The following is a 26,670-nucleotide window of genomic DNA, read 5'->3' as shown; positions in this document are numbered from 1 at the left end:
GAAAGGTGCCTTGCCATGGCGCCGCCAATAGATTACCGCCTGGCCAGGGCGAGCGCATCCGGTCGACAGCTAGCTGTCCTCTCACCCCAGAGAAAACGGCTAGCCCTCCTCGACGCATTCATGGGCTACGTTGCGACCTTTCTGGTCCACGGACGCCAGCCGCGGGCAGCGGCATACAACACGCATCGGCGCGGCTACCCACATCCGCAGCAACGAATGAGGCGCGCCAAGGAGGACATAGTGCGGCCGACAGCTCTGTCCCCAGCAGCGACCGCAGCCCAGCTCCCATTGCCACGCCTAGTACCTCTGCCCATGACTTCGTCGGTGGCTTTGTCAGTCGCTCCGGCCTCCCGTCGCTTCTTCCACAACTACTTTGTCACACACATCCCTTCCTCGTCCCTCCACCCGGACTCTCGCCGCTTGACGGGCCCCCACCACAAGCTGCCGCGAGCTGCCTCAGTACCGCACACGCCTGAGCCCCCGGGCACCACTGCGCCACTGCCGGCCACGGCTGCCCCGACCACCATCTCGACAGCGTCGCCCGGTGACGGTGTTGCTGGCGGCAGCAGCAGCCTCGGCTTTGGTCGCGACATGACCGTCGTGCGCATCCCGTTGCGCAGTGCCAAACACCACTTTGGCGCGTCCAACGCCCGGGGCAGCCGGCCCTACAACGAAGACACGAACCAGGCGGGCACGATCGACATGCCTGCGTTTGCCAAGCGCGCTCCGGTCTCGCTCGTGCGCTCGGCCATCTCCAACAGCCGCAGCACGGGCGAAGGGATCACGGCCGATGGTGTTGGCGGCGACCCACAAATCTTCTATTTTGCCGTGTTCGATGGCCATGGCGGCAATGAGTGCTCGGATTTCTTGCGCGACGAGCTGCACGGCTACATTGAGGAGGCTGCTGTGGACTTTGGTCTCACAAGTACCCTTCGACGGAAAGCGCGACACGGGGCAGCTGCCGGGGCGCAAAGTTCTGTGGTAGAAAAGGAGTCCGACGATGAATCTGTCAGCAGCAGCAGCAGCAGCAGTGAGCAGCAGCCAGATGAGGACAATGCCACAAAGGCGACCAACCTGCAGCGGGAGCTTCTTCAGGAGTACCGCAGCACAGTAGGAGGTTACTTCCGGCGCTTCAAGCCAGCATGCTTTGCCGACGGCATCTCGCTGCCTTCGTCACGGGCGGCATCGGCCTCTTCCGCGTCGGCACCCATGTCGTCCTCGCCAACGCAACCGGTCACCATCGAGTCCGTCTTGACGTATGCCTTTTTACGGGCCGACCTCGACTTTGTCTCCGCCCAAGCGAGCAAACCCGACCCCGACGACCCCTACGTATCCGATTTTCCGCTCAACCAGGACGAAATCCTAGGCGCGCCGCATCACCGCACACCCTCGGGTCACGACATTGGCGGCCCCGTGCGCTTCAAGGGCGGCTCGACGGCGTCTGTTGCTCTCATATCCACGCCCACGCCCGCGCCCTTCTGGCACCCGGCCGCTCGCTCGACACTCATGGTCGCCCACGTCGGTGACACGCGCGTCCTGTTGTGCGAGACAGCCACCGGCGAGGTCCGGCCGCTCACGCGTGACCACCACCCGTCGTCACCTGTCGAGGCCCGCCGCCTGACCCGCTTTGCCGAGTCGCTCGTGACGGACTCCTTTGGCGAGGAGCGCATTTCCGGGCTGGCCAACAGCCGCGCGTTCGGCGACATGCAGTCCAAGCGCATTGGCGTGTCGGCAGAGCCCGAGATGGAGCGCGTGGACCTGGGCCCAGCGCAGTTTTCGTTCCTAGTACTCGTCTCGGACGGCGTGTCGGGCACGCTCAGCGACCAGGAGATTGTCGACGTCGTCAAGGAGGCACGCACGCCCGAGCAGGCCGCGCGCGCGGTGGTCGAGTACGCGACCGAAGTGTCGCAGGACGGCGACAATGCGACCTGCTTGGTAGTGCGCCTGGGCGGCTGGGAGCGGCGCAGTGAGGGTGGCTTGGGCTCGATGGGCACCAAGGAACTCCGGGATGCGCGACGCTCCGAGGCGAACGACCCGAGACGTGGACGAATGTAATATCGCTGGTTGACGTGGGGTTTTGGCGATTCGATCCTAATTGTGGCGATGTTTTGACTTGTTGTCTCAGCCGCATCGTCCACATATTTATATTCTTTTCCCACGCTGTACATATGTTTTGTCGTCTTTTCTGGCATCTTCTGCATTTTCTGGCATCATCGTTGCGTCGCATCATACGTTCATATAGCCAGCCACCTTGGCCCTTTGCATCCTAGCGTATTAAAACACATGCTCAACTAGATATACACGGCATCCAATTTTAACCTTTTCTCAAACATAAAGCACGCTTCCCTGGTCGGATTGACTTATACCAACATGGCCCCTTATGTCGTTGAATGATTCCCCCGCCCTTACTTAATACTGTCGCTGGTATGGCGGCTGGCCCCAACTACCAGGCGGACCTTGGCCGTACGAAGGCTGTCCATAGCCGGGCTGGCCACCATACTGGCCGGGCGGAGGCGGGCCGCCCTGGAAACCGTAGCCAGGTGGCGGTTGTCCGTAGTTACCGAACGCAGGACCGCCCTGAGGGCCGCCGCCGTAGTAGCCTTGCGGAGGCTGTTGCTGCTGGTTCTGCGGGTACTGGTAATACTGTGGAGGTGCTTGCTGCTGCTGGTAATGCTGAGGTGCCCCGCCGCCGCCTCCAGCCGCTTGCGGGTGAAGGTATGAGTCGGCAGCACCACCCGATGGAGGCTGTGTGGACGCCGCGCTGCTGCTGCCGCCGCCGCTGCCGCTGTTGCTGTAGCCGAACGCAGGCGAAGATTGCGATGCGGGACGATCTGGCGCTGGAGACGCAGACATGTAGTTGGTCGAAGCATTGCCATCGCGGCCGTCCATGGCATCCAGGTCGCGCGTCTTGAACTGCGAGAAGATGGCGTTGGCCACGGAGCTCGAGCCACCACCACCACCGCCAGTCAGGTTGCCCAGGTTGCCCAGGTTGGTCAGCTTGGAGAGGTTGGACCAGGTGCTGCCACCGCCACCGCTGCCATGCGAGTGTCCGCCGCCACCTCCCCCGCTGCCGTGCGAGTGTCCGCCACCACCCGGTGCGGTCTGGCCGTTTGCCAGCACATGGTTCTTGCCGTCCTTGACGGACTGAGACGACAGCAAGTGGTCCAGCTCGTGGCGACGCGGGTACTCGTTGGCCCAGCGGCGGACTGTCTCAAACATTTCACGCTGGATCTGGTTGCGCTCATCGCGGATGGCGGGATGGTGGAAGGCGTGCAGCACATCGTTGACGACCTCGTCGACGGGTACGCCGGTGTTGTCCCACGCGTAGAGGACACGCGGGACGGTGTACTGCAAGACGGTGGCAGCGACACGGCCGGCACACGAGTTGAGGACGTTGGTGAAGTGGTCTTTGGACAGCATCGAGTGCGTCGGGTTCGTGCAGTGGGGATCGGTCCAGGGCTCGAGCTGGGACCTGGCGCTGGCATTGATGACGCCCGACGAGCCGTCCTTGAGCACCTTGCTGACCTGGTTGATAATGGGGCGAATAAACGGGGCAAGAAGGCCAAGGACAAAGGCAGACAAGGTCTCGCTGATGTGCTCAATAAGCTTCTCGAGGCCCGGGATTTTGGAGATGGTGCGGTTGATGGCGCGGACAATCTTGTCGCGGAACTCCAAGATGGGGTAAATCTTGCGGGCGGTCTCGACCGGGTCAAAGGATGCGCTCATCCCCGGCACGATGTTCTGGTTCGTGCTGCCACCGGCCGTGGAAGACGATGACGGCTTGTCGCTGTTCGAGGGAGCAGCACCCAAGGAAGGCCCGTTGGGATCGACACCAGCGCGCTGGTTCTGGGCTTCCTGCTCGCGTGCCATCGTCTGGAGATGAGTGGCCTCCCGAGCAAACTCGCCGCCGACGCCAGGGAGCTGAGAAACCAGCGAAATAAAGTCGTTGCCGCCGCCGCCGCTGGACGGACCGAAGATGCCACGGCTGCCGTCGCCGCCGCCGCCGCCGCCGCCGCCACGGGACTGGTTCTCGGCGTTCTTGAGGGCAATGTCGACCTCGTCGACCTCGGACTGCGTAAAGTGATCTGTTGCCTCGCTATTTCGATATTCTGTCAGTATATTATACTACTGTCCCCCTCAACCCCCCTACCCCCCAAAATGTGGCAACGATAGGACAAACCCAAGAACAGAGTGGAGGAAATCCACGGCGCCAAACGTGCCGGTAACAATCGGGTAAACCCGCTTGCCACGCAAGTTGATCTCCGCGCTGGTGCCGCAGTGGGCAAACACCTGGTGGTGGCCGAGCTCGCGCAGGACCAGCTCGCAGTAGTTGCTGTGGGCGCTAAAGTCCTCCATGCAGTGCAGGGCCTGGCCGAGACACCGCAGAGCCTCGCACAAATCGGCCTCCTTGCCGGCAGCGCCATGGCCGCCATGCAGGTACAGACGGCCAAAGTGGATGCTGCGGGCAAAGCTGAAACGCAGGTAGCCGGCACTCGTCGCCCAGCCGCCGCGCTCGTTGGCAATGTAGTTCTTCATGCCGGTGTCCGTGTCGATCTCGAGCTCGCGGGGGTCGACGGGCCCCCGCAGACGCGGGTCAAACTTGCGGGCGTCCTCGCCGTCGGCGTAGCCAAGCGGGTTGTCAATGTGCTCCTCGGGGCGGTAGACGCCGAGACGCTCCTCGGTGACCTCAAACTCCTCGGTGGCGTAGCCAAAGGCCAAAAAGGACAGCACCCAGACGAGGATGCGGATTGTGGCGGCGTTGACGCCCTTGAGACTGCCCACATCGACGGCCTGGGAGTAGTCCCGCAGCCAGTTGCCAAAGTAGGTGCGCTGGACGAGCATGGTGGTCCATTTCTTGCCGTGCAGGAAGGCCAGCGTCTTGAGCATGTCCTCAATGTCGCCATGCCGCCAGTTGACGCCCTCTACCTGAGCAATCGACGGGATATTGCCGGCACCAAAAGCTGCCGCCTGGCCCGGCATCAGCGCCAGGAAGGCAAAGAGCAGGAGCACAGGGGCCCAGCCGGACGTCACACGTGCCATGTTTGCCAAATGGGCCGAATACCAAGAGTGGGATGCAGACGACTTGTTCAGATTGAAAATGTGTGCGGTGCAGTTTGTGCTTTGGAGGGGAGTTGTGACGCAAAAGATACAAATTTCCAAATCAGTGGTGGCTCGTGATGCAATGCACTTTAAGCTTATATGCAGGCAGGAGCTCGGGAGATGGTGAGGTCACAGGCTCGGCAGGAACGAAAGGAGGGGGGCTGTCGAGCTTCTACAGGAGGCCCCACGTTGGATGGGCAGGAGGGCTCCTGCCAAGAACAGCAGCTGAACAACATAGTTCTTTCTTGTTGACTTTCAGTTATCGCGATAAGAGGAAGGAGGCACCGACAGAAGCTAAAATAGGCGAGTGTAAGACTTTTTAGTGTGCCGAGGCGTGATTGGCCGTATTGGGGCCATTTGCCCCTCCAGTACTTGCGTCTGCACACAAGCTGTGTGGTGTCATATGTACCTCTTATCGGTCGCGTCGCGTTCGCGGTCAAGCCGGTCACGTGGGATGAACTTAAACTTTTTTTTTCTAGGCTCCATCGACTCTTTTGTTGTCTCTCTCGCGTCCTTTCTCTCCCTCCTCTCTCTCTTCTTTTTTCTTCTTTTCTCTCCCCCCCTCCCCTCTCCTCCTCCTCCTGGTCTACTCTCTTAAACGACAACGTCATTTTGAAACCCTGCATATTCCCGGCGATTCGGAATACGGAAAGCAGAAATACGAAACAAGAAGAAAAAGGAAACAGAAAAACAAAGGAAGCAAAAGAAATAAATATTTGGCCTGCCCCGCCTGCAGAGTTTGCAACCTTTGTTTTCTTCCCACCCATTTTTAAGAGAGAACCAGGGTACCGCCGGCACGATGAAGTACGTGCTGGTGTCAGGAGGTGAGTGACCAAGAGGACGGAGAGAGGGATCTCTGATGAGAGACAACGAGGACAACAAAATGCCGTAATGCATCGAGATGATGAGACGACGCCATGTGTGTCCCAGTAAACAGTGGCCGGCCTTGGTTCTGACATGTACAGGTGTGATCTCGGGCGTCGGCAAGGGCATTATCGCGTCCAGCACGGGCCTGCTGCTCAAGACCATGGGCCTGACGGTGACGAGCATCAAGATCGACCCGTACATGAACATTGACGCGGGCACGATGGCGCCGACGGAGCACGGCGAGGTGTACGTGACGGACGACGGCGGCGAGATGGACCTGGACATTGGGCACTACGAGCGCTACCTGCTGACGACGCTGACGCGCGACCACAACCTGACGACGGGCAAGATCTACCAGCAGGTGATTGAGCGCGAACGGCGCGGCGACTACCTGGGCAAGACGGTGCAGGTGGTGCCGCACCTGACCAACGCGATCCAGGACTGGATCGAGCGCGTGGCGCAGATCCCGGTCGACGAGTCGGGCCACAAGCCGGACGTGTGCGTGATTGAGCTGGGCGGCACGGTGGGCGACATTGAGAGCGCGCCGTTCATCCACGCCATGAGCCAGTTCCCGCGCCGCGTGGGCAAGGGCAACTTTATGCAGATCCACGTGTCGTACGTGCCGGTGATCCCGCCGGGCCCCAACGGCGAGCAAAAGACCAAGCCCACGCAGCGCGCCGTCGGCGACGTGCGCAGCGCGGGCCTGCGGCCGGACCTGATTGCGTGCCGCTGCGAGCGGCCGCTCGAGGACGCCGTGATCCAGAAGATTGCCAACATGTGCCAGGTCGAGACCAAGCAGGTGCTGACCGTGCACAACGTGTCCAGCACGTACCACGTGCCGCTGCTGCTGCGCCAGCAGAAGCTGCGCGAGAGCGTCAGCGCGCTGCTGGAGCTGGACGGCGCGGGCGCGCCGGCGCCGGCCAAGGCGCTGGTGGACAACGGCGCCAGGATGTGGCAGGAGTGGGTGTCGCGCACACGCGCGCAGGACGGCGGCAACCTCGACACGGTGACCATCTGCCTGGTGGGCAAGTACACGAACCTCGAGGACGCGTACATTAGCGTGGGCAAGTCGCTCGAGCACGCGGCCATGTACTGCAAGAAGAAGCTCCACCTCGTGTGGGTCGACTCGTCGAACCTCGAGGACACGGCGCTCGAGGAGCAGCCGGCCAAGTTCCACGAGGCCTGGCACGCCGTGTGCACGGCCGACGGCATCCTGGTGCCGGGTGGGTTCGGCGTGCGCGGCACGGAGGGCATGATCAAGGCGACGACGTGGGCGCGCACCAAGAACGTGCCCTTTTTGGGCGTGTGCCTGGGCATGCAGCTGGCCGTCATTGAGTTTGCGCGCAACGTGTGCAACATCCCCGGCGCGGGCAGCGAGGAGCTGCACCCTGGCTGCGAGAACCCCGTGATTGTCTACATGCCCGAGGTCGACCGCACGAAGCTGGGCGGCACCATGCGGCTGGGCAAGCGCGAGTGTGTGTTCCAGCCCGGCACGGCGGGCTGGTCCAAGTTCCGCGCCTTGTACGGCGACGACGTGGGCTCGATCCACGAGCGCCACCGGCACCGCTACGAGGTGTCGCCCGACAAGATGGAGGCGATTGAGAAGTCGGGCGAGTTTGTGTTTGTGGGCAAGGACGAGAAGGGCGAGCGCGTCGAGGTCATTGAGATCCGCAACCACCCCTTCTTTGTCGGCGTGCAGTTCCACCCAGAGTACCTCAGCCGCGTGCTGGCGCCGAGCAAGTCGTACCTGGGTTTCTTTGCCGCTGCGGCCGGTGTGCTCGACGAGGTCACGGCCTCGTCCAGCGGCAAGCCCTTTGTGGTGTCCAAGGACGTCGACGGTGTGTAAATAGCAAAGCGATGGTCCATGATCACGGCCAAGGTCAAGGCCAAGTAGGCGTGGGCCAAGATAGAGTGCATATATATTCGGGATAGAGCAATCTCATGTTTTGCAAATAATATTTGAAGAACCTTTTTTTTGGCAATTTCACACCGCATGTATTTGGAGTTAACTTATAAATTTTACAGCCAATCTTCCACGTCGTGATTCCCCAAACGGCTTCTGTGCGGCCAAAGGTGACGAAGTTGTGACACGTTTCTTCCAGGCGTCCCCTTCCATTCCTCCTGTCCCTAAGGAGGACGCCCTGCCCCTAAGGAGGACGCTTCTTGTCCTGTGGGTTGCTTCGTTTCGTGCGACACGCCTTCTTCGTATGACATTCCGCAGGTTGGAATAGGGCCAAGTAAAGAACAGAGCAAAATAAACGTGGCTGAGACTGACAACTATAGAATGTAATTGAGAAAAACAAAACATCTCCTGCCACAATCTGAGCAAAATTGCAATCAACTTCAATAACGAACAAAGTCAATATCTGCCGCAGACGTAGAGCCCCGTCATGTGGATAAATAGAAGACAAAATATACAGAATGAGTGCACAAGGGGACCAAGGTGAGCGAAGGAGGGGAGACGGACAGAGAGGAGTACAAAACATACAGCAAGAAATACCCAAGAAAGACGACAACAATTGCCGACCATGGGTTCGTAGGGGTTGTTGGCCAGCATGGCAAAGTAGTGCAAGCTTCTGTGTTATGCTTTTCGGTTGTACTTTTGTGATACTATAAAACGTCCATGAATAATGTTACTTTTCACGTTTATTTATTTTCCATCTATTTAATCTGATAACCAACTACTTAGCATTATGTTGACCACTCGCTTCTGGACCGGTCTGTCCTACTCCACTTTGTTCAGTCGGCAACAGCCTCTGTGAAATGGAGATCTATTGCATCAAATAAACTCTCCACATCGACGTGTCCCGCCATGTTCTGTTGTTACATTTGGACTCCTTTGCAGCCTCATCCAAGCTTGTCACTCCTGCAGCCCTTCCCCAGGACACAACCTTCGCATGGAGGCTCATCTGGACGTGTACATGTCCAACAGACAAACAACTGACAGCACAAACAGCATCGTCAACAGCGGCGACGCCATCTTCAGCGTAGAAATTATGTGCCACGAATTGGACACCTCTCAACGTTGCATCCAATCGTCCCATCACTCCTGCCACGCTCCTGAGGCTCTTTTGACCTTGCCTTGTTCTCCTCGCCAATGACAGACCGACTCATCCTCTTCACCGACGTCGCTGATGGGTAAAAGGATACTCGTCAACAAAGCGCTGCAGAGTTTGTCACGCCTGTCAGTCGGCCTTATTTTTCTGCCGTGCACCATTGCACATCTCGTCTTGTGTCTCTTTTGGCATGTTTCCACCGTTGACGGCAAGATATACTTTTGAGCCTCGTCTCATGTGTGCACGATACTCTGTTCGCTATCGGTTGCTTTTCAGGCATCAACAAAGACATGTTCACTTGCAGGTCGTCGGCCATGTTTCTGAGGGAACCTTGCGGCTCTTTAAAAGATTCTGTATAATACCAGCGTAGACGTAGGGATGGAGTCCGTTTACTGTTCAAAGCAAATCATATATCTAGACACAGACTGTTTTACCTTCTTTGTTCACGGTGAAATGTGAAGTTGTGGGTATTGTCGTTTGTTCTTGGCACTTGGGAGAGCTTCAACAAACTTTTGTATCCATATCCAGCCTCATAACGTTCCTGTCATCTACCCTACATCCATCACCCCCTTCATAATGTCGGACGTCGTTGGTTCCGAGCTGGCCCGGCACTACGCCAATCTGGCTGACGTGGCCGCCAGTCCGGCCAACAAGTACGGCCTCGCCCACGGCTACGCCATCATGCCCGACCCCAATGACCCGTACGGGTGGCAGGCCTTTGAGGAAGAGAGGGCGCGGCAAAAGTGTCTTGCCGGCCTGGCCCAGCACCCGTCGCAGTGCACCTCCACAACGGCCGCGACGACAACGTCGACGTGCGGGGACAGCGACGGTGACGACGAGGATGACAGCGAGAGCAGTGAGGACAGTCACAGCGGCGACGACGACGACGACGATAACGACGACAATGACAGTCATGAGTGCATATGTAAATGCGAAACAAAGACGAAGGAAAAGTGCAGCGGCGCATGGTGCAAGCGTCAGTCGCTGAGCTTTCAGCGGTCGAAGCCGCACTGGTGCGACGGCAAGAAATGGGGCGGCAAGATCTGGGGGCTGAGCCGTACGCCGGGAGATGTAAGTCACCGTGATAGTTTTGCTAGCTTTGCTAGCTTTGTTTCGTTCCCCAGCTTATCTGGCGCTAACTTTCCAGAGACGTGTGTCCAACTGGCTCCTGTACTTTGATCCCAAGGTCAGCAAGTCCGAGATCCAGGCCATCTGCCGGCGACGCTGTCCACCGGAGCCGCGCCGCCGCCGTGGGCACCGAGGTCATCATCGTCGACGACGTGGCCAGTGTCGTCATGGTCGCAGTCACTGCTGTGTAAAGACGAAGATTGTCGTCTGCGGTGCCTGTCAGGGCATCGGCTGCGTGTACTGCCAGAACGGTGGAGTGCTCGTGCCCATCGACTATGACTGCACAGGCGACGTAGGGTACGGAGCAGGGTACGGGACAGGGTACGGGACGGGCTACATTGGCGACTACACTGGCTCTGGGGGCCATGGCTATTATGGGGCTGGTGGTCTTCCTGGTATGCCGCCGCATCGTGGCTACGCAGGTCACCCTGCCGGCAATTTAGAGCACTGGCGTGTGCACTCGGACAAGGACAGTAAGAAAAAGGAAAAGGAAAAGGAAAAGGACAAGGATACGGACAAAGACGGAAGCAAAACGGGAAGCAAAAAGGGAAGCAAAGCTGGGAGCAAAGATGGCACCGATGCAAAGGGAAATACCATGGCTGAGCTCGCTGGCCGAATGCAGACCATGAAGCGCAACGAAAAGGGATTTTGGGGCGGCGACTGGGAGAAGGCAGCCGACGGCTTGTTGGGCATTACCGAGAGGGACCTGCGGGTGTTGGAGAAGGGCTACCAGCCCAAGGACAAGGACGGAAAATGTGCCGGAGACGACGCAGCCAAGTGGCTGTGGGGACGGTTTGGCAATGTGGGAGGGCTAGAAGGAGGAGGAGGAGGAGGGGGGGGCGGTGGCGCCAAAGGCGGTGGTGTGTTTTACGGCCGCGGGTACAGAGGCGGTGGCAGCAAGTATACTGGAGGCGGCGGCGGAGGCGGAGGTGGAGGTGGAGGTGGAGGTGGAGAAGGCGGGACTCTCGGACAAGGCGGTGCCGAAGGAGGCAGCCGCAAGGCCAGGAGTGTCAACGGAAGCGGAAATGGCCGTGCTGATGAAGAAAGTACCTCGGCAACTGGACAGAGAGACAGCGGAGGCGACGGGCCTAGCAATGTTTCTGCAAGAGACACTCGCAGTACCAGCCGCCAAGATAGCCAGGGAAGCAGACAGAGCAAGGGAAAAGAAAAGGAGACGGCTGGCATTGGTGACGGGGACCTGGACGCTGCTGTGGCAAGCGCCAGTGCAAGCCACGACCCACCGAGTCGTCACTCACCGCGCCAGCACGCATCCGGCCAGCATACCACCCCTCCCCAGGCCAAGGGCGCAACCGCCAACGACGAAGAACGCCAGTCTCGCTTCGAACGTCTGCGCCAGCGCCTCGACGATGCCGGCCGGCTCCGCACGGGGTCGTGGGAGCGGGTCTCGCCGGCCGTGCAGCACGAGCGCGAGTGGCAGCGGCAGCAGGCGATGAAGGAGGAGTGGCAAAAGATACAGGCCGAAGAGCGTCGTTCCGGCCGCAGGGGTCGTGAGGAAGCCAACGGTAGCAGTACCGGCGGCGGCAACAGCCCCTTGCTGTGCGTCGAAGAAGACGACCACGAGCGGGTCATCCTGAACCAGCTGCTTATGTCGGACGAGGGCAGCTCACGCCGCAACCACAGCCCCCCGTCGCCGGCCGAGTTCGTGACGCGCGTCGACGGTGCACAGTACCCATTGCATCCGGAGCATCTGGCAACGCTTGCTCGGCATCGAGGCGTCTCGGACACTGTGTCGTATGTCAGTCTCGCCAGCACTGCCTCGGCGCCAGCACCAACGCGCTCACCTCCGGCTCAGAGCATGTACGGCGCACACTCAACCAGCGGCGACACGGGCTATGAGACGGGCCACGACACAGGCGAAGCCGGCCCGACCGGCGACGCGAATGCAAGCGTCTTTGCCGGCCGATTCAGCGATCCAGGATATGGCTCTCTGTATGACATTCCAGGATATGTCGACTATGCTGGATACCCCAACTCTTCTGGCTATGCAGGATGGGGGCCCGAGTGCGCCGACAACGCGGCCTGGGGTGGAGTGTCGTCGTCGTCGACGACGTTGCAGCCGTCGAGTGGGCGGACGAGCAGCAAGAAGAGCATGTCCGACGGGACGAGAGAGGTGAAGAGAGGAGGAAAAGAAAAGGGGAGAACTCAAAAGGGGTCGAAAGGGGGTGAGGATAAAGACGATGCTAAAAAGGGAAGGAAGAAGGTCAAGGGAAAGGGGAAGGCGAACAGTAGGAAGGAGCCGACAAGCGCGAAGGACAGGAAAAGGAAGGAGAAAGAAAAGACAGAGAAGAAGAAGAAGAACGACGGAAAGAGCGAGTCGCCGTCATCGTGGACGACATGTTCATCGTCACGTGGTTCGAATTCCCATTAGGTGAAGGACGGTGGTGCATTGTGATGTTGTTGTTTCGATGTCCAGCGCTCCATTCGGTACTGACTTGGCTGCTGCTCTGACAAATTTCCTAGTTTAATGTTGTACACGCAGCACCAGTTTACGTCGCAGCTGCAAGTGGTTCCAATCTGCGGTCAAATTCACAAGTCTCCATTCACAGTTCGCCATTATGAGGTCACTCTCGCTCTCAATTAAAGCAGTGGACAAGGCCCAAGACACTGCCGCGCCGGTTGACTCACATGGCAGGTCGGTGCCATTAAAATCTCCAAAAACGTGGCAGTGCTGCGGGCGGCAATATGGTCGAACAGAGAGGTTGTTTGTGGTTGACGTGTTGGCGCTTTTAGGCCCAGGAGGGGCTTATCGATAAGAGCAGCCAACGTCCCAAACCTAAACGACACTCCCGGCGCCAACACGACGGCCTCAATATTGCTTCGCCTCGCCTCTTGACAAAGCAACGTTCCACGGTCGACTGTTGTGGGCGTATAAAAGTCCCTGCGTTCGTTTTGCCTCTGCTCTCGCTCGGTATCGCCAAACTGAGGACTGCATTCTTTCTCGACACACCGCGGCTGCAGTCGACTTTGACATCATCGTCTCGTCGCTCCGTCCAAAGCTTCGCATTCGTTTCGTGGCAACGGACACCTCGGCATCGCCCGCCTCACAGTCCATACCTCGAGCTGCAATGGCAGACCGCAAGGAGGAGTTTCTGCGCCGGCCGCTGTACATGTTCGGTTTGCCGGCCGACGTCCTGTCTACACTTGCGCCCGTCCCCAAAGACCGCACAATTGGCGTCGCAGCCCTGTCGTACTCGTCAACACCGGGCCGGTCCAACACGCCAGGGCTCAGCGAAGCAACGGATGCAGCGTCTGACGTTGGTAGCGACGTCACCGTATCCGGCGAGGCCTGCGCACTCTGCAACCTGGCGTTTGCGTCCCACGCCGACAAGCGCGACCACTTCAAGTCCGATCTGCATCTCTTCAACCTCAAGCAGAAGCTGGCCGGCAAGCCACCCGTGTCGGAAGACGAGTTTGAGCGCCTAGTCGGCACGCTCGACGAGAGTATATCGGGCTCCGAATGGTCCGAGTCGGACTCATTGTCGGATCTAGAGGAGGAGGAGGACGGCGACAACGACGAGAACGACACAAAGAGCGTAGCTGGCTCCGTCGGCTCGACCACGACGACCACGAGCACAAACACCAATGTTCTGGCCTCGCTGCTCAAAAAGCAGGCTGTCCTCGCCGAGAAGAAGAAGAAGCGCCGGTCACAACGAAACGACGACGGCGACAGCGGGTCGGACGCCGGCGGCACGACGCCGGTCAGCCAGCCCAAGACCCACAAGCAACGCCAGCGAGAGGCCGCTACGGCGGCATCCTTGCACGCGCTGATCTGGTTCAGTTCGCCCCTGCTGCCCGCCAACAGCTACTTTGGCGTCTACCGGGCGATGTTCACGGCCGAGGAACTGTCGCCGCCCGCCGACCCGGCGACGGGCCATGTGCCCGCAGAGGAGGACGAGGTCGAGCGGTCAGCGCGGCTCCTCAAGGCCGTCCACTCGCGCCAGCTCCCTCCCATGCAACCGCCGCCCAACAACGCCGCCGCCGATAAGGCCGCTGTGACCTACGCGGGGCGTCACGTCTTCATGTGCATGCTCGGCGGCGGGCACGTCGCCGCCATGGTCGTGGCGCTGGCCCCGCGCAAGGCCAAGGCGGGCACCGTGCCCATGAACCGCGAGGCCACGGTGCTCGCCCACAAGACGTTCCACCGCTACACGACGCGCCGCAAGCAGGGCGGCAGCCAGTCGGCCAACGACGCGTCCAAGGGCGCCGCCCACTCGGCGGGCTCCACGCTGCGCCGGTACAACGAGAAGTCGCTCGTCGAGGACGTGCGCGCGCTGCTGCGCGACTGGAAGCCGCTGCTGGACTCGGCCGACCTGCTGTTTGTGCGCGCCTCGGGCACCGCCAACCAGCGCACCCTCTTTGGGCCCTACGAGGGCCAGGTCCTGCAGCGCAACGACCCGCGCCTGCGCAGCTTCCCCTTCAACACGCGCCGGCCGACGCAGAAGGAGGTGATGCGCTGCTTCATCGAGCTGACGCGTCTCAAGGTGCGGGAGATTGTGCCGGGCGGCGGCGAGGACACCGGCAGCGGTGGTGACAGCGGCACGCAGGCTGTGCCTCCGCCGGCGGCCGCACTGACGGCCGAGCAGCGCCTGCAGCGCCAGCAAGAGCGGCGCGAGGCGGCGAAGCGTGCCGAGGCGGAGGAGACGGCGCTCATGCACACGACCCAGCTGCAGGCCCTCGCCCGCCGCTCCAAGGTGCCCGCGCTGCTGGCCTACCTCAAGGCCCACGGCCTGGAGGCCGCCACCTACCGCTTCGCGCCGCCCGGCGCCGCCCAGCACCACCACGCGCCCACCTTGCTGCACTACGCGGCCTCACAGAACGCGCCCGCGCTTGTGAGTGCGCTCCTGCTGCGTGCCGACGCCGACCCGACCGTGACGAACGGCGACGGCAAGACGCCCTTTGAGCTGGCCGGTGACCGCCCCACACGCGACGCCTTCCGCGTGGCCCGCGGCGAGTTGTCGTCTGCGTCCAAACCGATTGACTGGGACGCCGCGCGTGTCCCCTCGGCCATGACACGCGCCGAAGCCGACGAGCGCGAGTCCCGTGAAAAGGCCGAGGCTGCCCGCAAAGAGACGGAGCGGCGGCGCGCCGAGGAGACGCGTCTGAAGGAAGAGGCGGCTGCGGAAAAGGCTGCGTCGGCCAACAGCGGCGGTGGTGGTAGTAAACGCCTCGTCGGCGTGCTCAAGTCGGCCCAGGAGATTCGCGAAGAGGAGGCACGCGGCCTGACGCCCGAGCAGCGGCAGCGGCTGGAGCGCGAACGACGGGCACGTGCTGCTGAGGCACGCCTGCGACAGATGCAGCAGGGAAAGTAATGGGGGGTTGTGTAGCATTTCATTTGTTTCCATGTTCTGGTTTGGTGGTTTATGGCAAATGGTTTATAGAGAGATGGTTTTGGATACGTGATCCAAACAGGCGTTATGGAATGAGAAGCATATGTGATTTTGTTCCCATAGCTAACTGATAGACTCTTTAAATCTGAATTATTAATTTCTCAGGAGTGCTTCGAAATTGTTTTTGTTTACTATAATTTATGCTCTCTGTTTAATGATTATTTACATGGTATTGTTTGCTGGGTACGAACAAAAACTCTCATATAATTATCATGACTTTCAACGTAAAACATCCGAGACGAAAACAAAATACAACAGAAATACAGATATAAAAGAAATGAAAGCAAATGCTAAATACAATTACATTATATCACTCCCAGCCATGATGCCCTCACACGAGACATGCAGCTTAAATATCACCACGGTAAGCACATCCCTCCGTCCCAAAGGACCTTGAAAGATTAACATAGTAGGATGATTTCGATACAGTGAAAACACGCCAAAGGTAAACCAAACCACATTAAACCAAACCACATCCACACCAACGTAGGCACATATTTCCTGTCACAACCAACAAGGGGCCAAGCATCACCATTGACCCATCAACTGCATCGCCCCATGTCCTTTGCATGCGGCCATGGCCGACTGGTCTCTCTGACTTGCCGTTCTCTCTGCACGGGAAGGCTATGTTCATCTCTTTCTCGTCGATTCTTCGTCTCTACGATGACCCATCTATCGGCCTCCCTTTTTGTTCATCCTCGTCCCCGAGTGCCCTCCTCTAGGCCGAAAGACCAAGGGCTGAAAAAGGGAAGAGTTTTCTTTTGAACAAACACAAAAACAACAACACGAAATGCACCGAGACCGTCTTCCTTGGTCAACAAGGATCCCTGCTTGCGAACCATCTAGAAGCTGCGGTCTCCCAAATATATGCGCACACCCTCCAACATATGGCGTAGCCATTGAGGATTGCAAGAAACTGAGCCCATCCTGGTAGAACCTTGCAAGGAAAGACTACGTCGTAGGGATAGCATGGTCGAGTTGTGGTCACCGCAGTTCACCACCCCCTATTCCTTTGGCGATGGCCTGGGCTGAGCAGAGTCGCACAAGTCACGACGAGGTACCACGGACTTCCTTGTTTTTTTTTTTTTTCTTTCTTTTTTTCTTTTTCTTTTGTCGGTTTCCCATGCCAAGGAAAACGTGCCTTGCAAGACAAGAATACGAGCTCGGCCTGGCTGCCGAACTGTAATGCAGACGTACCACTGCTCTCCCGCCTCCTTTCCTCTTATCCTCCCAAAGTCATGCACCCCGGCACACCTTTGCCTTCTACACAGCCACCACAGAGCATTTCCAATGACGCTGTTTAGACCCGGCTGTTAATTTCCACCATTGCAGCATTTTTGTACTCTGACCTTCGCTTGGACCGTGATCCCATTTCAAGGTTTTCTTTGTTCTTGGTTCAGCTTTACCGGCCAGCTACATGCCTTTCGCAGCTTTTCCCGCAATATTCGCCGAGCACTACAAGCAAATCTCCTATTTCTTTTTTATTTTATTTCATAATTTATTTCCTGGGTATGTTCGTATTGTCTTATTGTCACACCGCGACCACTAGCAAAGAAAGACGCAACAACCGTTTCAGAGTCTGACTTCTCATTCTAGTTTAGTCAATGAACTCCGTATCCGCTCCGAGGCATACTGGCCAATTCACGCGGAGAGGCTGTTTCCTCCTCGCCACCACACATACTTTATCTGTACGAGATAGGGGTGGTCCGCTCTTTCTTTTCGCCTGTCCCAGTTGCTCCTGCACGCAAATGCCAATGTGCCGTACTGGGACCGAAAACAGGATACCTGGGAGATACTTGGGTCGTTATCTCGTCACTACGTTTCGGCTTACACCTGTTCCTCAGCAATCGACTTACATTGTACTTACGCTGCAGTATTTTCAGCATGACCTCACCAGCTGCGGGCCTCTCCTCAAAGACAGCGTTGTGTGTGGAGGATGAAAGGACCGGCGTGCTTCAGGTTTCCTCGATCCCTCCTTGTCCACAACCTGGATGAAAAAGACCTTGATTTTGATGGTGGGACGTTATTGGATTCACGCACCGCCGTCCGAGTTGCCATGAACCCGAGATTCCACTGTTGTAGTAGGGAGTCTGGCTTCTGGAAGAAGGAAGCTAGCTGAAGAACTAACCAACCCGCGCACCGGAAACTCAGCTCCCTACAGGGAGGTATCTTTCTGGACGCTCGCAGTTGCCTCTGGTCATCTGTAAAACGGTCCGAGGAGTGGAGGAGTGGAGGAGTGCCGGAGACACCGCAGCCTCGGTATATGGGACTTGTCGGCGCCGGCTCAATCTCAGAACCGGGGGACCCTGCTGTTCGAGAAGGCTTTGGGCGCGCGCCAAAGTATGTTTCAAGTAAAAAAACGACGCCGGCCGTAGAAAGTACTCCGTAGTCGCCTGCAAGAAGCCCTAACGGTTCAGAGATGGCGTCTCGAAAAGGAGGAAAAAAAGTGCAAAGCGAGGTGGGGAACCAGAGCAATGGGTGAGACTTTTTGCTTCCAAGACAAAACTGCCAAAAGTGGGCGAGACAGACGCACCAGCTTCTAAACTCGCTGTATGAAAAAGATGAACAGAGACCAAGAACAAATGAAAACGTTTCTTTTCTCGACCGTCATCTCGTGTACCGTGAATGGCGTGGCGGTCGAGGGTAAAAGAGGTACCACTGGGTCTTTGAATATTATGATGCCGGCAGGCTGGTCCGGAGCATGTTTGCGCGTCCGCAGTGTGAGTAGGATCAAAGGAAAACAGACAAGCATCTCATTGCTTCAGACACTTGGAACCACCATCGCGTAGACGGCGCCCTTTGGCCGGGACCGCTCTTGTTTTAATTTCCGTACCTCTGTTCGTTTTGTCGACAGTCACTGTACCTAGGCGCCGCGGAGGTCTGGCACCCCTGGGATCAAGTCGAGACGAATCGAGTAAAACGATAACGGTTGTGTAAACACAGAAATGGTAAATGCGAAGAAACGGCGTGACGAACCAAGCGCAAAAGGAAATCAAATAAACGTTTAATTTTGCGGATTGTGTTCCGAAATAACGGTGATTTCAACTCTGCTCGCCCTCGGCGACCACTTGGTTTAGTTGCGTCTCGAAAGAAGCAATCAATAAAAAAGACGACTAGTATTTGCGGTCGTGATTGAAACTGGCAAGGCGAAAAACGAAGCTGGGATTGGGAAAACAACAGCGGTTAGCCTCGACCAAACAAGGAAACAAGCCATTAAGCTCAACTAGCTTTTGTCGCCGTTGGCATTGGCGCTGGCGTTGGCTCAGGGGCAACTTCCTGAAGAGGGCATCGTAGGGTGGATGCGGCCAGACTTGGAGAAGCTTATGGTGGTACGGAGTATTTCGTACTTGACATTGAAATAAAGAATCCCCCATGACCACAAAAATGATCGACAGGGCGAACTTCCCGATGAGGGTAAAGGCAAGCTGGAGCGTCGTTTGGGCATCCGTTTTGATGCGTTCTCGCTTGAAGTTCGATCTTGCTTTGGGACACACTTGGGGACCTTGCTTTACCATTTTACTCAGTATGGCCAACAGGACCTGTTCTGAGGTTGACACCTAGGTCTGTTGGTTTCGTTTCGGGACCACTGGCTCTTTCTCTGCCCATGGAGTATTCCCAGCATCCGACACATCCGCTGCGTCCTCTGGAGGGGTGTCCGCCTCCGCCGACCTCAGCATTGACACATCCATCAAATGACAACGACTCCTGAACAAGACCGTATTCAGGTATCGCACGCCGTACCGTACAGGCTGATACATTGTACTGGCGGGTCGGGCAATGGTGGCGACAACGTGCTGAATTCAATCAAGATAAAATTGTCAATGAGACAACGGACCACTGAGCGGACGGGCTTTTGTGTGGTAACTCGAATGCAATGAAGTAATTACTGCGAGGACAAATTTTCTTGAAGGGTTTGCAAGTTGTGTCTGCATGGGAAATTTGTTTTGGCTTGGCATTGATGCAGAGCCGACTACGGGCATGGTTAAGTTGCCTTGCGAGATCTCAATTGTGATCCAGTCGCATTTATTAAAAGACCTGCCTGGCAGTGCAGGCGCTGCAAAAGGTGACCAAAGAGGAGAGCTTTGCACTTTTCCAAGTGCAAGATTGTACGACGTAATTACCAGGAGAACCGAGTCCGCTGAGCGTTGCTACCGTTGCATTTTGGAAAGAGAGCCGAGCGAAAGCACACAGCAACGAAGCAGAGAAGCAGAGAAGGAAAGAACCAACCAGAAAAACCAACAAATAGGACATAGCAAAACGGCACAGTTCAACCGGCCAAAGCACACAAAGACGGCCGAAACGAGCTCACGGTCGCGGTTAGAGTGGCCGTATTCGTTCAGTGCGCAGCGCCATTTCGGGTGCAAGTGGTCGTCGACTTGGCTGGGCGTGCGGTCACAGTGTCACAGTATATGTGAATTTTGGGTTTGCGTAATATAGGTTGCAAACGGAGGGTTCAGTGGCCAGGCCATTGATAGTGGGAGCTCGGGCCTGGTAGCAGCGGAGGTCGGTAGAGTGTGTTCGTGACTGAGCACTATCAAAGAGTGCCATTTGTTCGGTCATTCGGCTGCATTTGGCCATATCGAGGTTGCGGATAGCAGCAATTTGCAGGACTCGGCCACTTTTGTGTTTCCCCTCGGCAACTGTCGTTAATTGAAATAGTCAGTTTGGCACATTTGAGGGACGATGTGTACTGTGTAGGTTGTACTGTGTGTCGTTAAGTAAACACGAGTGACAAAAAGAGGAGATGAAGGAGATGAGCAAGGGGCCGTCGAAACGACAGGAAAAGGAAAAGGCGCGAAACACAAAAGCGGCGCGATGGGCATCTAAAATCCAAAAATAAACAGTGCCCGCGTGAAGCCGCGGGTTTAAGTGGGAACGATGGAGTGCAAGGTGATGCAAACGAAAGGCTGAAGTAAAGAGAGCAATAATGACCGTCTCAGGACGATATCCGATGAATGTACTCCGTATGTCGTAAACTTCTTCCGGGTTAGTTGTGTCGAGATGTTTCGTTTCGTGAACTTGCAAGCCCTGATCCTTGAATCCGATCCTGGCGATCCTGTCGTCGTGGTTGTCGTCTCTGGCCACCTTCTTTAACACGTTCCGTCTGTGTCTTTTGAGATGCTCAATGATCAAGTTGCATACGCTCAAAATAGAACCGTATTCCCGCATTCCGCATCCTACAAAGCAAAAACAAGGGTCTGCGTCCTCTGTTCACGTTCTTGTTACTTGCACATCATGGGGCGCATCCTTTTTGTTTGACCTCGTTTTCTTGCGACGCCAGTCTTTTCGTTGTGGCATTTTCAATAATCCATATCGTGCATGTAATCCTTCGTTTCACAATACGAGGGCAGGATTGATAATGCGCGCTCGCGGAAGCCATGGACACTCGATGTTTGTGATCGAGCCCAGTTCGTGAGGGTCCGTGGCCTTGTCCGATCTGTTCCTGTGGTGGTAAAGATAGTCAACATGCATGCTCCTCTCTGGTCGTAATACCTCCCTCCGCCAGAACCTGGAGCACAGACACAATAGAATTACCTGCTGAGGACTTTTCTCTTTGTCGGGAGGGCGGGCGGATACAAGCAAAAGAAGGCAAACGATGATATGGGATGTTCCCTGTACCGCCACCGAGCATGGTCTGGGTCGGTACCTGTTGGCCGACGGGTTCCTGGTTATTCTGTAGTGCCTTGCTTCGTAGTTGTTGCTGCAGACCGGTCGAGGCCATGGAGTTGGCATAAAAAAGGGATGGAAAAAGGAGGTCAAAGCAGAAATCTGCGAACGATCAGGGCTTATTACTTCTTCACTAAAACGATACATTTCGTCTACATGGAAGGCACGATCGATCTCAACCGATCTGTCCTATGTGGGCAGGTCCGGCTGCACCGAGGGAAGGCGTGACTAGACAACGAGCAAGACCGGCCGACAACATGACGGCACGGAAGTCACTGTGGTACCTGACGTTTACATATTGGTCTTGTCATCTTGCTCCACTGACCAGTCTGCCGAGGGCGAAGGACGCCCTCGCTCCTTCCTGTAGTCTTTTCCTCCACGGCTGTTCGCACGACACTCGCTCCTTCCGTTTTTGCTATCCGTTTTATGTCGGAGATGTTGACGCAAAGCGCTTTTTGGAAAGTGCACAGTCGTTGTTTCCTTGTGATCTTATTTTGGCCGACAGCCTTGTGTAATTTGTCTTTTATTTCTCGCAAACAGTGACCGGTCTTTGTTTCATGCGGTGCCTTTTGGTTTATTTTTAACTTTTAACTTTGCTACAAAAACCAAAGCGCGCGACAAAAACCAAAATGAAAGGCGCCGGGCCAGACGACGAGCGACAAGAACCAGGATGCTCCATCTCCTATGATGCCTTTTTGCTTCTATCCTATCGCAGGCCCCATTTGCTTGCAATCCAGCTTGTTTTGTTTCTATTTTCGTGGCCAGTTTAATCACCAAGGACTGGAGCGGCGTGTGATAAGTGGTGGACGGCTCTTGAAACGTGAAACATCCTACCGAGCCTACCCACCACATTGGGACAGGTGGATGCCGCTGCTGATCAACGGAGTGTGGCCGGTGCTGCTTGGACTGCCTGACTGCTTCTTAGGTTAACAGTGCGTGCTGGAAGTCTCGGCAAGCAGGATTGACAACTCACCAAACCACACAGGCTACCCTCCAGAGCGCGCGCGTGGGTGGCCGACTAGAAGGTCGATCACTACGACATAGGGCCATCGGCTCTCAGCTGTGAGCGCCACGGTGTTTCGTGAAGCGACTAGTTCGCTCCACGACTGGCAACCGTTTTTTGTCGATGATCGATGTTGTCCAGTCCCACTTGGCCAGCAAACAGCGATTGTCCAGCTGGCAGAGCCCACGGCGAATTCTTGGACGGGGCGAAGAAGTCAATGACCAAGAAGAAAATGCACCGGATTGGCGACAGACTCGATGCTCGGCCGAGTTTTATGCATATGCAACAAGCAAGCTGAGCAGCTGGTCCTCAAACAAGCTAATGCATACTGCTTTCTTTTTGTTTCCACTCCGTCTCTCTCTTTTTACTTTCACGATGTCTTCTGGACCCTCTTTTTCGGTGTCATAGCTTTTTCCTTTTTTTTTTCTTCTGCCCTTTTCTTAGACTGAAGGCCATTTATGGGCAGCCCCAAGTGCCGCCAATAGTACCCAGATTCGTTGTAGATGGTGCTGGGTGGATTTGGCGATACTGTCATGCCCACTGCTGTCTTCCAGTTTGTGCGATGGCTGTATCTTGGTTTTTAGTTTCTTGAGGCTAGTGTTAAAGACCTGACCTCTTGCTAGTGAAAGTGCACACTCTCATGCATGCGGTAGAGCGTGCATTTCAGCTTGACAACGAATTTGTCGACTATATTTTATTCGTTTCATTTATTCTCTCTCTCTCTCTCTCGCATTGTACAAATATATCCGGGCGGTGCGGATGTACATTAAGGTTCGGCTGTAACGGAATTGCAAAATAGCAGACGAGCATCGACCAAAAGTTGGGAAATCCACTGTGAACCGAGCTCGGGCGGCCCGCTCTGGTTCGGGTCAACTCACCGAAAAGGGGAAAGAATGACAACGTCATCTACGTGGAGCAAGAAGGTTCTGACCCCTTTTGCAAACCTGGATCGCGAAAAGAACGAAAAAAGGGGCCGTAATCTTGTTGAGAGCCGAATCCCCATCTTTGCTGGACATGCCCAGGAGCATTACGCCAAAGGTACGTAACAGATTTATTTGTGCAATGGTCAGCTAGAGAGGAGACGGCAGAGGTTCACTGATTTGGGTGACTGTCTCTCCTTCTTGGTCAATGTTAAAAGGCATATTTGGCAGGGATATTGAGAGTTGAATACGAAATAGGGTGCGACTTTTGTTTGCATTTGGTTGTCCACAGCTCTGCTTGGAATTAAAAGTATGACTCTCCTGCCGCGAGTTATCGCCTAGGGACATTGTTTATGTGCCGGGGTTTTTATTTACTCTGTAAAACTCTTGTTTGCTTTCACACACCTAGCTTTCAAAGAGGTGAATTCCACGGAGAAGAGGGGGGCCCAGGGGGGAAAGAGGAGAACAAAAAAATCATGGGACTGTTGTGGGCGCAAGGATGTGCCGGCCACCACAAGAAAACGGCGTAACATCGTTTCGATGCTTTGGGTCTGGTCTGCTTTTTGGTGGTCTGGGAAGTGGTGGACGTGTGGACCTGAGTGGATATTATTTTTCTTCTTTTCCGTTCGAACCCCCTGGAGAACCCCCTGGAGAACCCCCTGGATGAACAAGGATGGCTTGTTTTTCAAAATGCAAAATTTCTGATGTTAGTGGAGAAAAAACCTCGTTTTCACTCTGGCCTTTGCTTTTTGGCCCCTTCTGGTCGATTCCCTCTCACACCAGAAAGCCAGAGAAAGTACGGCACTCCCTTTCTCAGATCGTGCTTGTCTATGGACGTTGGACTCCGAACTTTTGCTCCTGTAGGTTAACAGATCCCCCCTTCCCCCGGCACTCGCAAAGCTAATCTGTGTTATTTTAGGATAACACTGGTCTCTGTTTGCGTGGTTTTCTTGGTTTGTCTAGGTTCCCCTGTTTTGACTGGGTGCAGTCATTCCACTCGGGTTGTATTCGGATTAATATGGCGCCAGGGGAAAAGGCGAACAGAAGAGATGGGGTGGAAGGGGAGGCAGAGAGGGGGCAGTGAAGAAGAGTGACCGGGGACAAGAAAAAAAAAGGTGCGATGTCCATGAACTTTCTCGTTGGCAAAACCCAAAGAGCATGGCAAACAAGCATGGCCGGGGATCCGGACCAGACCGTGCCGTTACTTCCCAGAGAGGCAGTCAAGGCGCCGATGAGTGGTGAGTTTGTGCTTTGTTAATGCCTTTTGTCGAGTACATACGATGCCAATCCTTTCCAGATGAAGAGGCAATCTTGCGAAGTGGAAATATGGACCCATAGGACCACGAAGCGGCTGTTGTGATGTCCGCTTTTCTCGAATAAAAAAATACATGAAAAAAGTCTAATTCGGAGACCATGTGGTCAATCTGGGTCGAGAGTATGAGAGTATGCCGTAGGAAGTGCGCAATGCTGATCTTTTTCCGATTCTGTCATTTTTTCTTTTTTGTTCTTCTTTTTTTCTCTCTGTCTCTCCGTTTTCCTTTATTTTATTTTATTATAGCTCCATGCTCGTTAGCTTTCAGCTTTCAGCTTTCAGCTTTGGAGCTTCTATGACGCTTTGGGGCACAAGGCCGTGAGACATGCATCTGTCAAACTGTTTACCGTCTTACGCCTAGAAACTGCCTTGTCTTTCCTTATTGTGTTTTGCTCGACTTACATCGGGACGGTGAATGTAAGACAAGTCGGCCCCATGAGGCTGGGACTACGGACTATATATCGAAACAAGAAAAAGATATACCGTGCATAAAAAGAATATGCGCGCAGATGGGGTTCTGGTACGTTTTAGCCTTGAGCTGAAGAACCATACGAGAACTGAGAGGCGGTTGGTGGATGGAAGGAAGGAAGCCGACGATCGTAGATGGCCCGAGAGGATGCATCCTGCGGTCCACGTTGTCTCGTTGCAGCGAAAACGGCCGATCCTTTCTGGGTCTTGGAGGTCTGGACGCGTCGACTGATGGAGTCAAAAGACGGCGTAAAGGTACGAAAAACTTGGGTTTTCTTGCTTTTTTTTTCTTGTTCCGTTGTCATTTTATTGATAGATTTCTTTGATGTCCCTATTTGTGAGAAACATGCATGGTAAGTACCTTTTTTGTCTTCTGCTAATTCATGCCCTGGTTGACTTGCAGACAAACCGTTGTCGATGGCTCAGGCCGGACCACACTTATTTCCCCCCTTATGTCTAGGCCTGTAAAATGCGCATGTTGCAGGGCCCCGAATACGAACTGGACACACGACAGGCCTGATATCCCGGCCGATTCGTCCTGTCTTTTTTTTTCTTTTTTTTTTCTTCCAATTTTTATTCATTGTTTTTCTGTACTTCGGACTGGCACTGGGTTTTTGCTTGTTCATGTCGTCTTGCCTTGCCTTGCCCTGTTTGGTATGCTTTCCCGACGAGTCCGTCGATGCAGTCCGATTTCTTTTGAAAGTCTTTTGCATCGATCCGAATTCACTATGTGCAGGGAAAAGGAACGCACAAACCGGGGCTATCCAATGCTATGTTTCTCCGTTTGCTCAAGTTCGAGAAAACTAGAGTGTTTACTGAGAAAGGTCCCCCTGCGGAGTATTTCTTCACAGACAGGGGACCCCGTCCTCATATCGTTTGCCATGGACAAGCAGCATACAACTAACAGTGGCACAAAATCGGCACACCAGGTACCAATCCAGTACAGTACGTATGGAGAAGGAACCGTTAAGCTTTTGCCCGCCAAAGTCAGTTCCTGCATTAGTGCCAAATGTGCACGCGATGTGGTGTGCACGAATGCTGCTGGTTGTGCGTTGGTGGCCCTCAGCTGCCGGGGTGTTGGCAAGGCAAAAAAGGAGGCAGTCATGACCCCACAAACAGTGTGGCTGAGTCAAAAACAGAAACACGCCAGGGCTCTTGTGTCCCTCCTCCTTGACTCAGGCGTCGTCGTTCGACGTAGGGTGGTAGGTGATCGTTTGGTCGTCAGCGCTTCTGCGCTGCGATTTTTTTCGGAGCCGGGGACGCCACGGTTTCAGATGGTTGCTTTCCGCGAGCGATCTTGTCACCCAATGGGTTTCTCACACTCATTATCTGCAAGCCGACCATTTTCTATCCGTTTGACTCGTCGGATTGGTCTGGTAACGACTTACAAAATGCTCAGATGCGTTCCAGCGATCTAGATGCATTTTTCCGCCTTTCGTTTTCGACAACAATGCCCCTGACATAGATATGCTCGTATCCTGTGTTCGGTGCGCCCAAATATGTAAGAATACATTTATGTACGCGTGTGCTAATATGGGATAGTGTGCTGTCATTTTCCGTGGACTCGGTGTTGTCCAGGACGGATGCAGATTGTGTTTTTTACCGTATTATTTGAGTTGTGCGTTGTTGCACCACATATATGTAAGTGTATGTCGACTCGTATTTTCTTTCATCCGATCTCTTTCTCCCGTTGTGAAAGTACGACGTACAAAGTACGTATTTTCTTTTCTCTATTTCTTCG

At 55.5% G+C, this 26,670-nt stretch overlaps 5 protein-coding genes across 5 annotated transcripts; 4 read left to right on the top strand and 1 right to left on the bottom strand.

Annotated features, from left to right (window-relative positions):
- Window positions 1-15: 15 nt before the first annotated feature.
- SPSK_08773 (type 2C protein phosphatase PTC6) lies at window positions 16-2,055 on the top strand (the record flags this gene model as incomplete). The annotated part of the gene is made up of 1 exon (XM_016735361.1): window positions 16-2,055. The coding sequence occupies one exon, from the start codon at window positions 16-18 to the stop codon at window positions 2,053-2,055; it is 2,040 nt and encodes a 679-aa protein (XP_016588041.1).
- A 354-nt stretch (window positions 2,056-2,409) lies between these two features.
- On the bottom strand, window positions 2,410-5,040 carry SPSK_08553 (uncharacterized protein; the record flags this gene model as incomplete). Its single annotated transcript, XM_016735146.1, has 2 exons — window positions 2,410-4,096; window positions 4,181-5,040. 2 exons carry the CDS (start codon window positions 5,038-5,040, stop codon window positions 2,410-2,412), a joined length of 2,547 nt encoding a protein of 848 aa, XP_016588040.1.
- A 961-nt stretch (window positions 5,041-6,001) lies between these two features.
- Window positions 6,002-7,813, top strand: SPSK_08922 (CTP synthase; the record flags this gene model as incomplete). Its single annotated transcript, XM_016735507.1, has 1 exon — window positions 6,002-7,813. One exon carries the CDS (start codon window positions 6,002-6,004, stop codon window positions 7,811-7,813), a length of 1,812 nt encoding a protein of 603 aa, XP_016588039.1.
- Window positions 7,814-9,599: 1,786 nt separating this feature from the next.
- Window positions 9,600-12,540, top strand: SPSK_08461 (uncharacterized protein; the record flags this gene model as incomplete). Its single annotated transcript, XM_016735058.1, has 2 exons — window positions 9,600-10,094; window positions 10,171-12,540. The coding sequence occupies 2 exons, from the start codon at window positions 9,600-9,602 to the stop codon at window positions 12,538-12,540; spliced, it is 2,865 nt and encodes a 954-aa protein (XP_016588038.1).
- A 697-nt stretch (window positions 12,541-13,237) lies between these two features.
- On the top strand, window positions 13,238-15,481 carry SPSK_08687 (c2h2 finger and ankyrin domain protein; the record flags this gene model as incomplete). Its single annotated transcript, XM_016735276.1, has 1 exon — window positions 13,238-15,481. One exon carries the CDS (start codon window positions 13,238-13,240, stop codon window positions 15,479-15,481), a length of 2,244 nt encoding a protein of 747 aa, XP_016588037.1.
- Window positions 15,482-26,670: the final 11,189 nt, after the last annotated feature.

This window comes from Sporothrix schenckii (assembly GCF_000961545.1).
Source record: "Sporothrix schenckii 1099-18 chromosome Unknown Cont44, whole genome shotgun sequence".
NCBI lineage: Eukaryota > Fungi > Ascomycota > Sordariomycetes > Ophiostomatales > Ophiostomataceae > Sporothrix > Sporothrix schenckii.
Note: the sequence above shows the minus strand (reverse complement) of the source record. Positions and strands in the feature narration are given on the sequence as shown.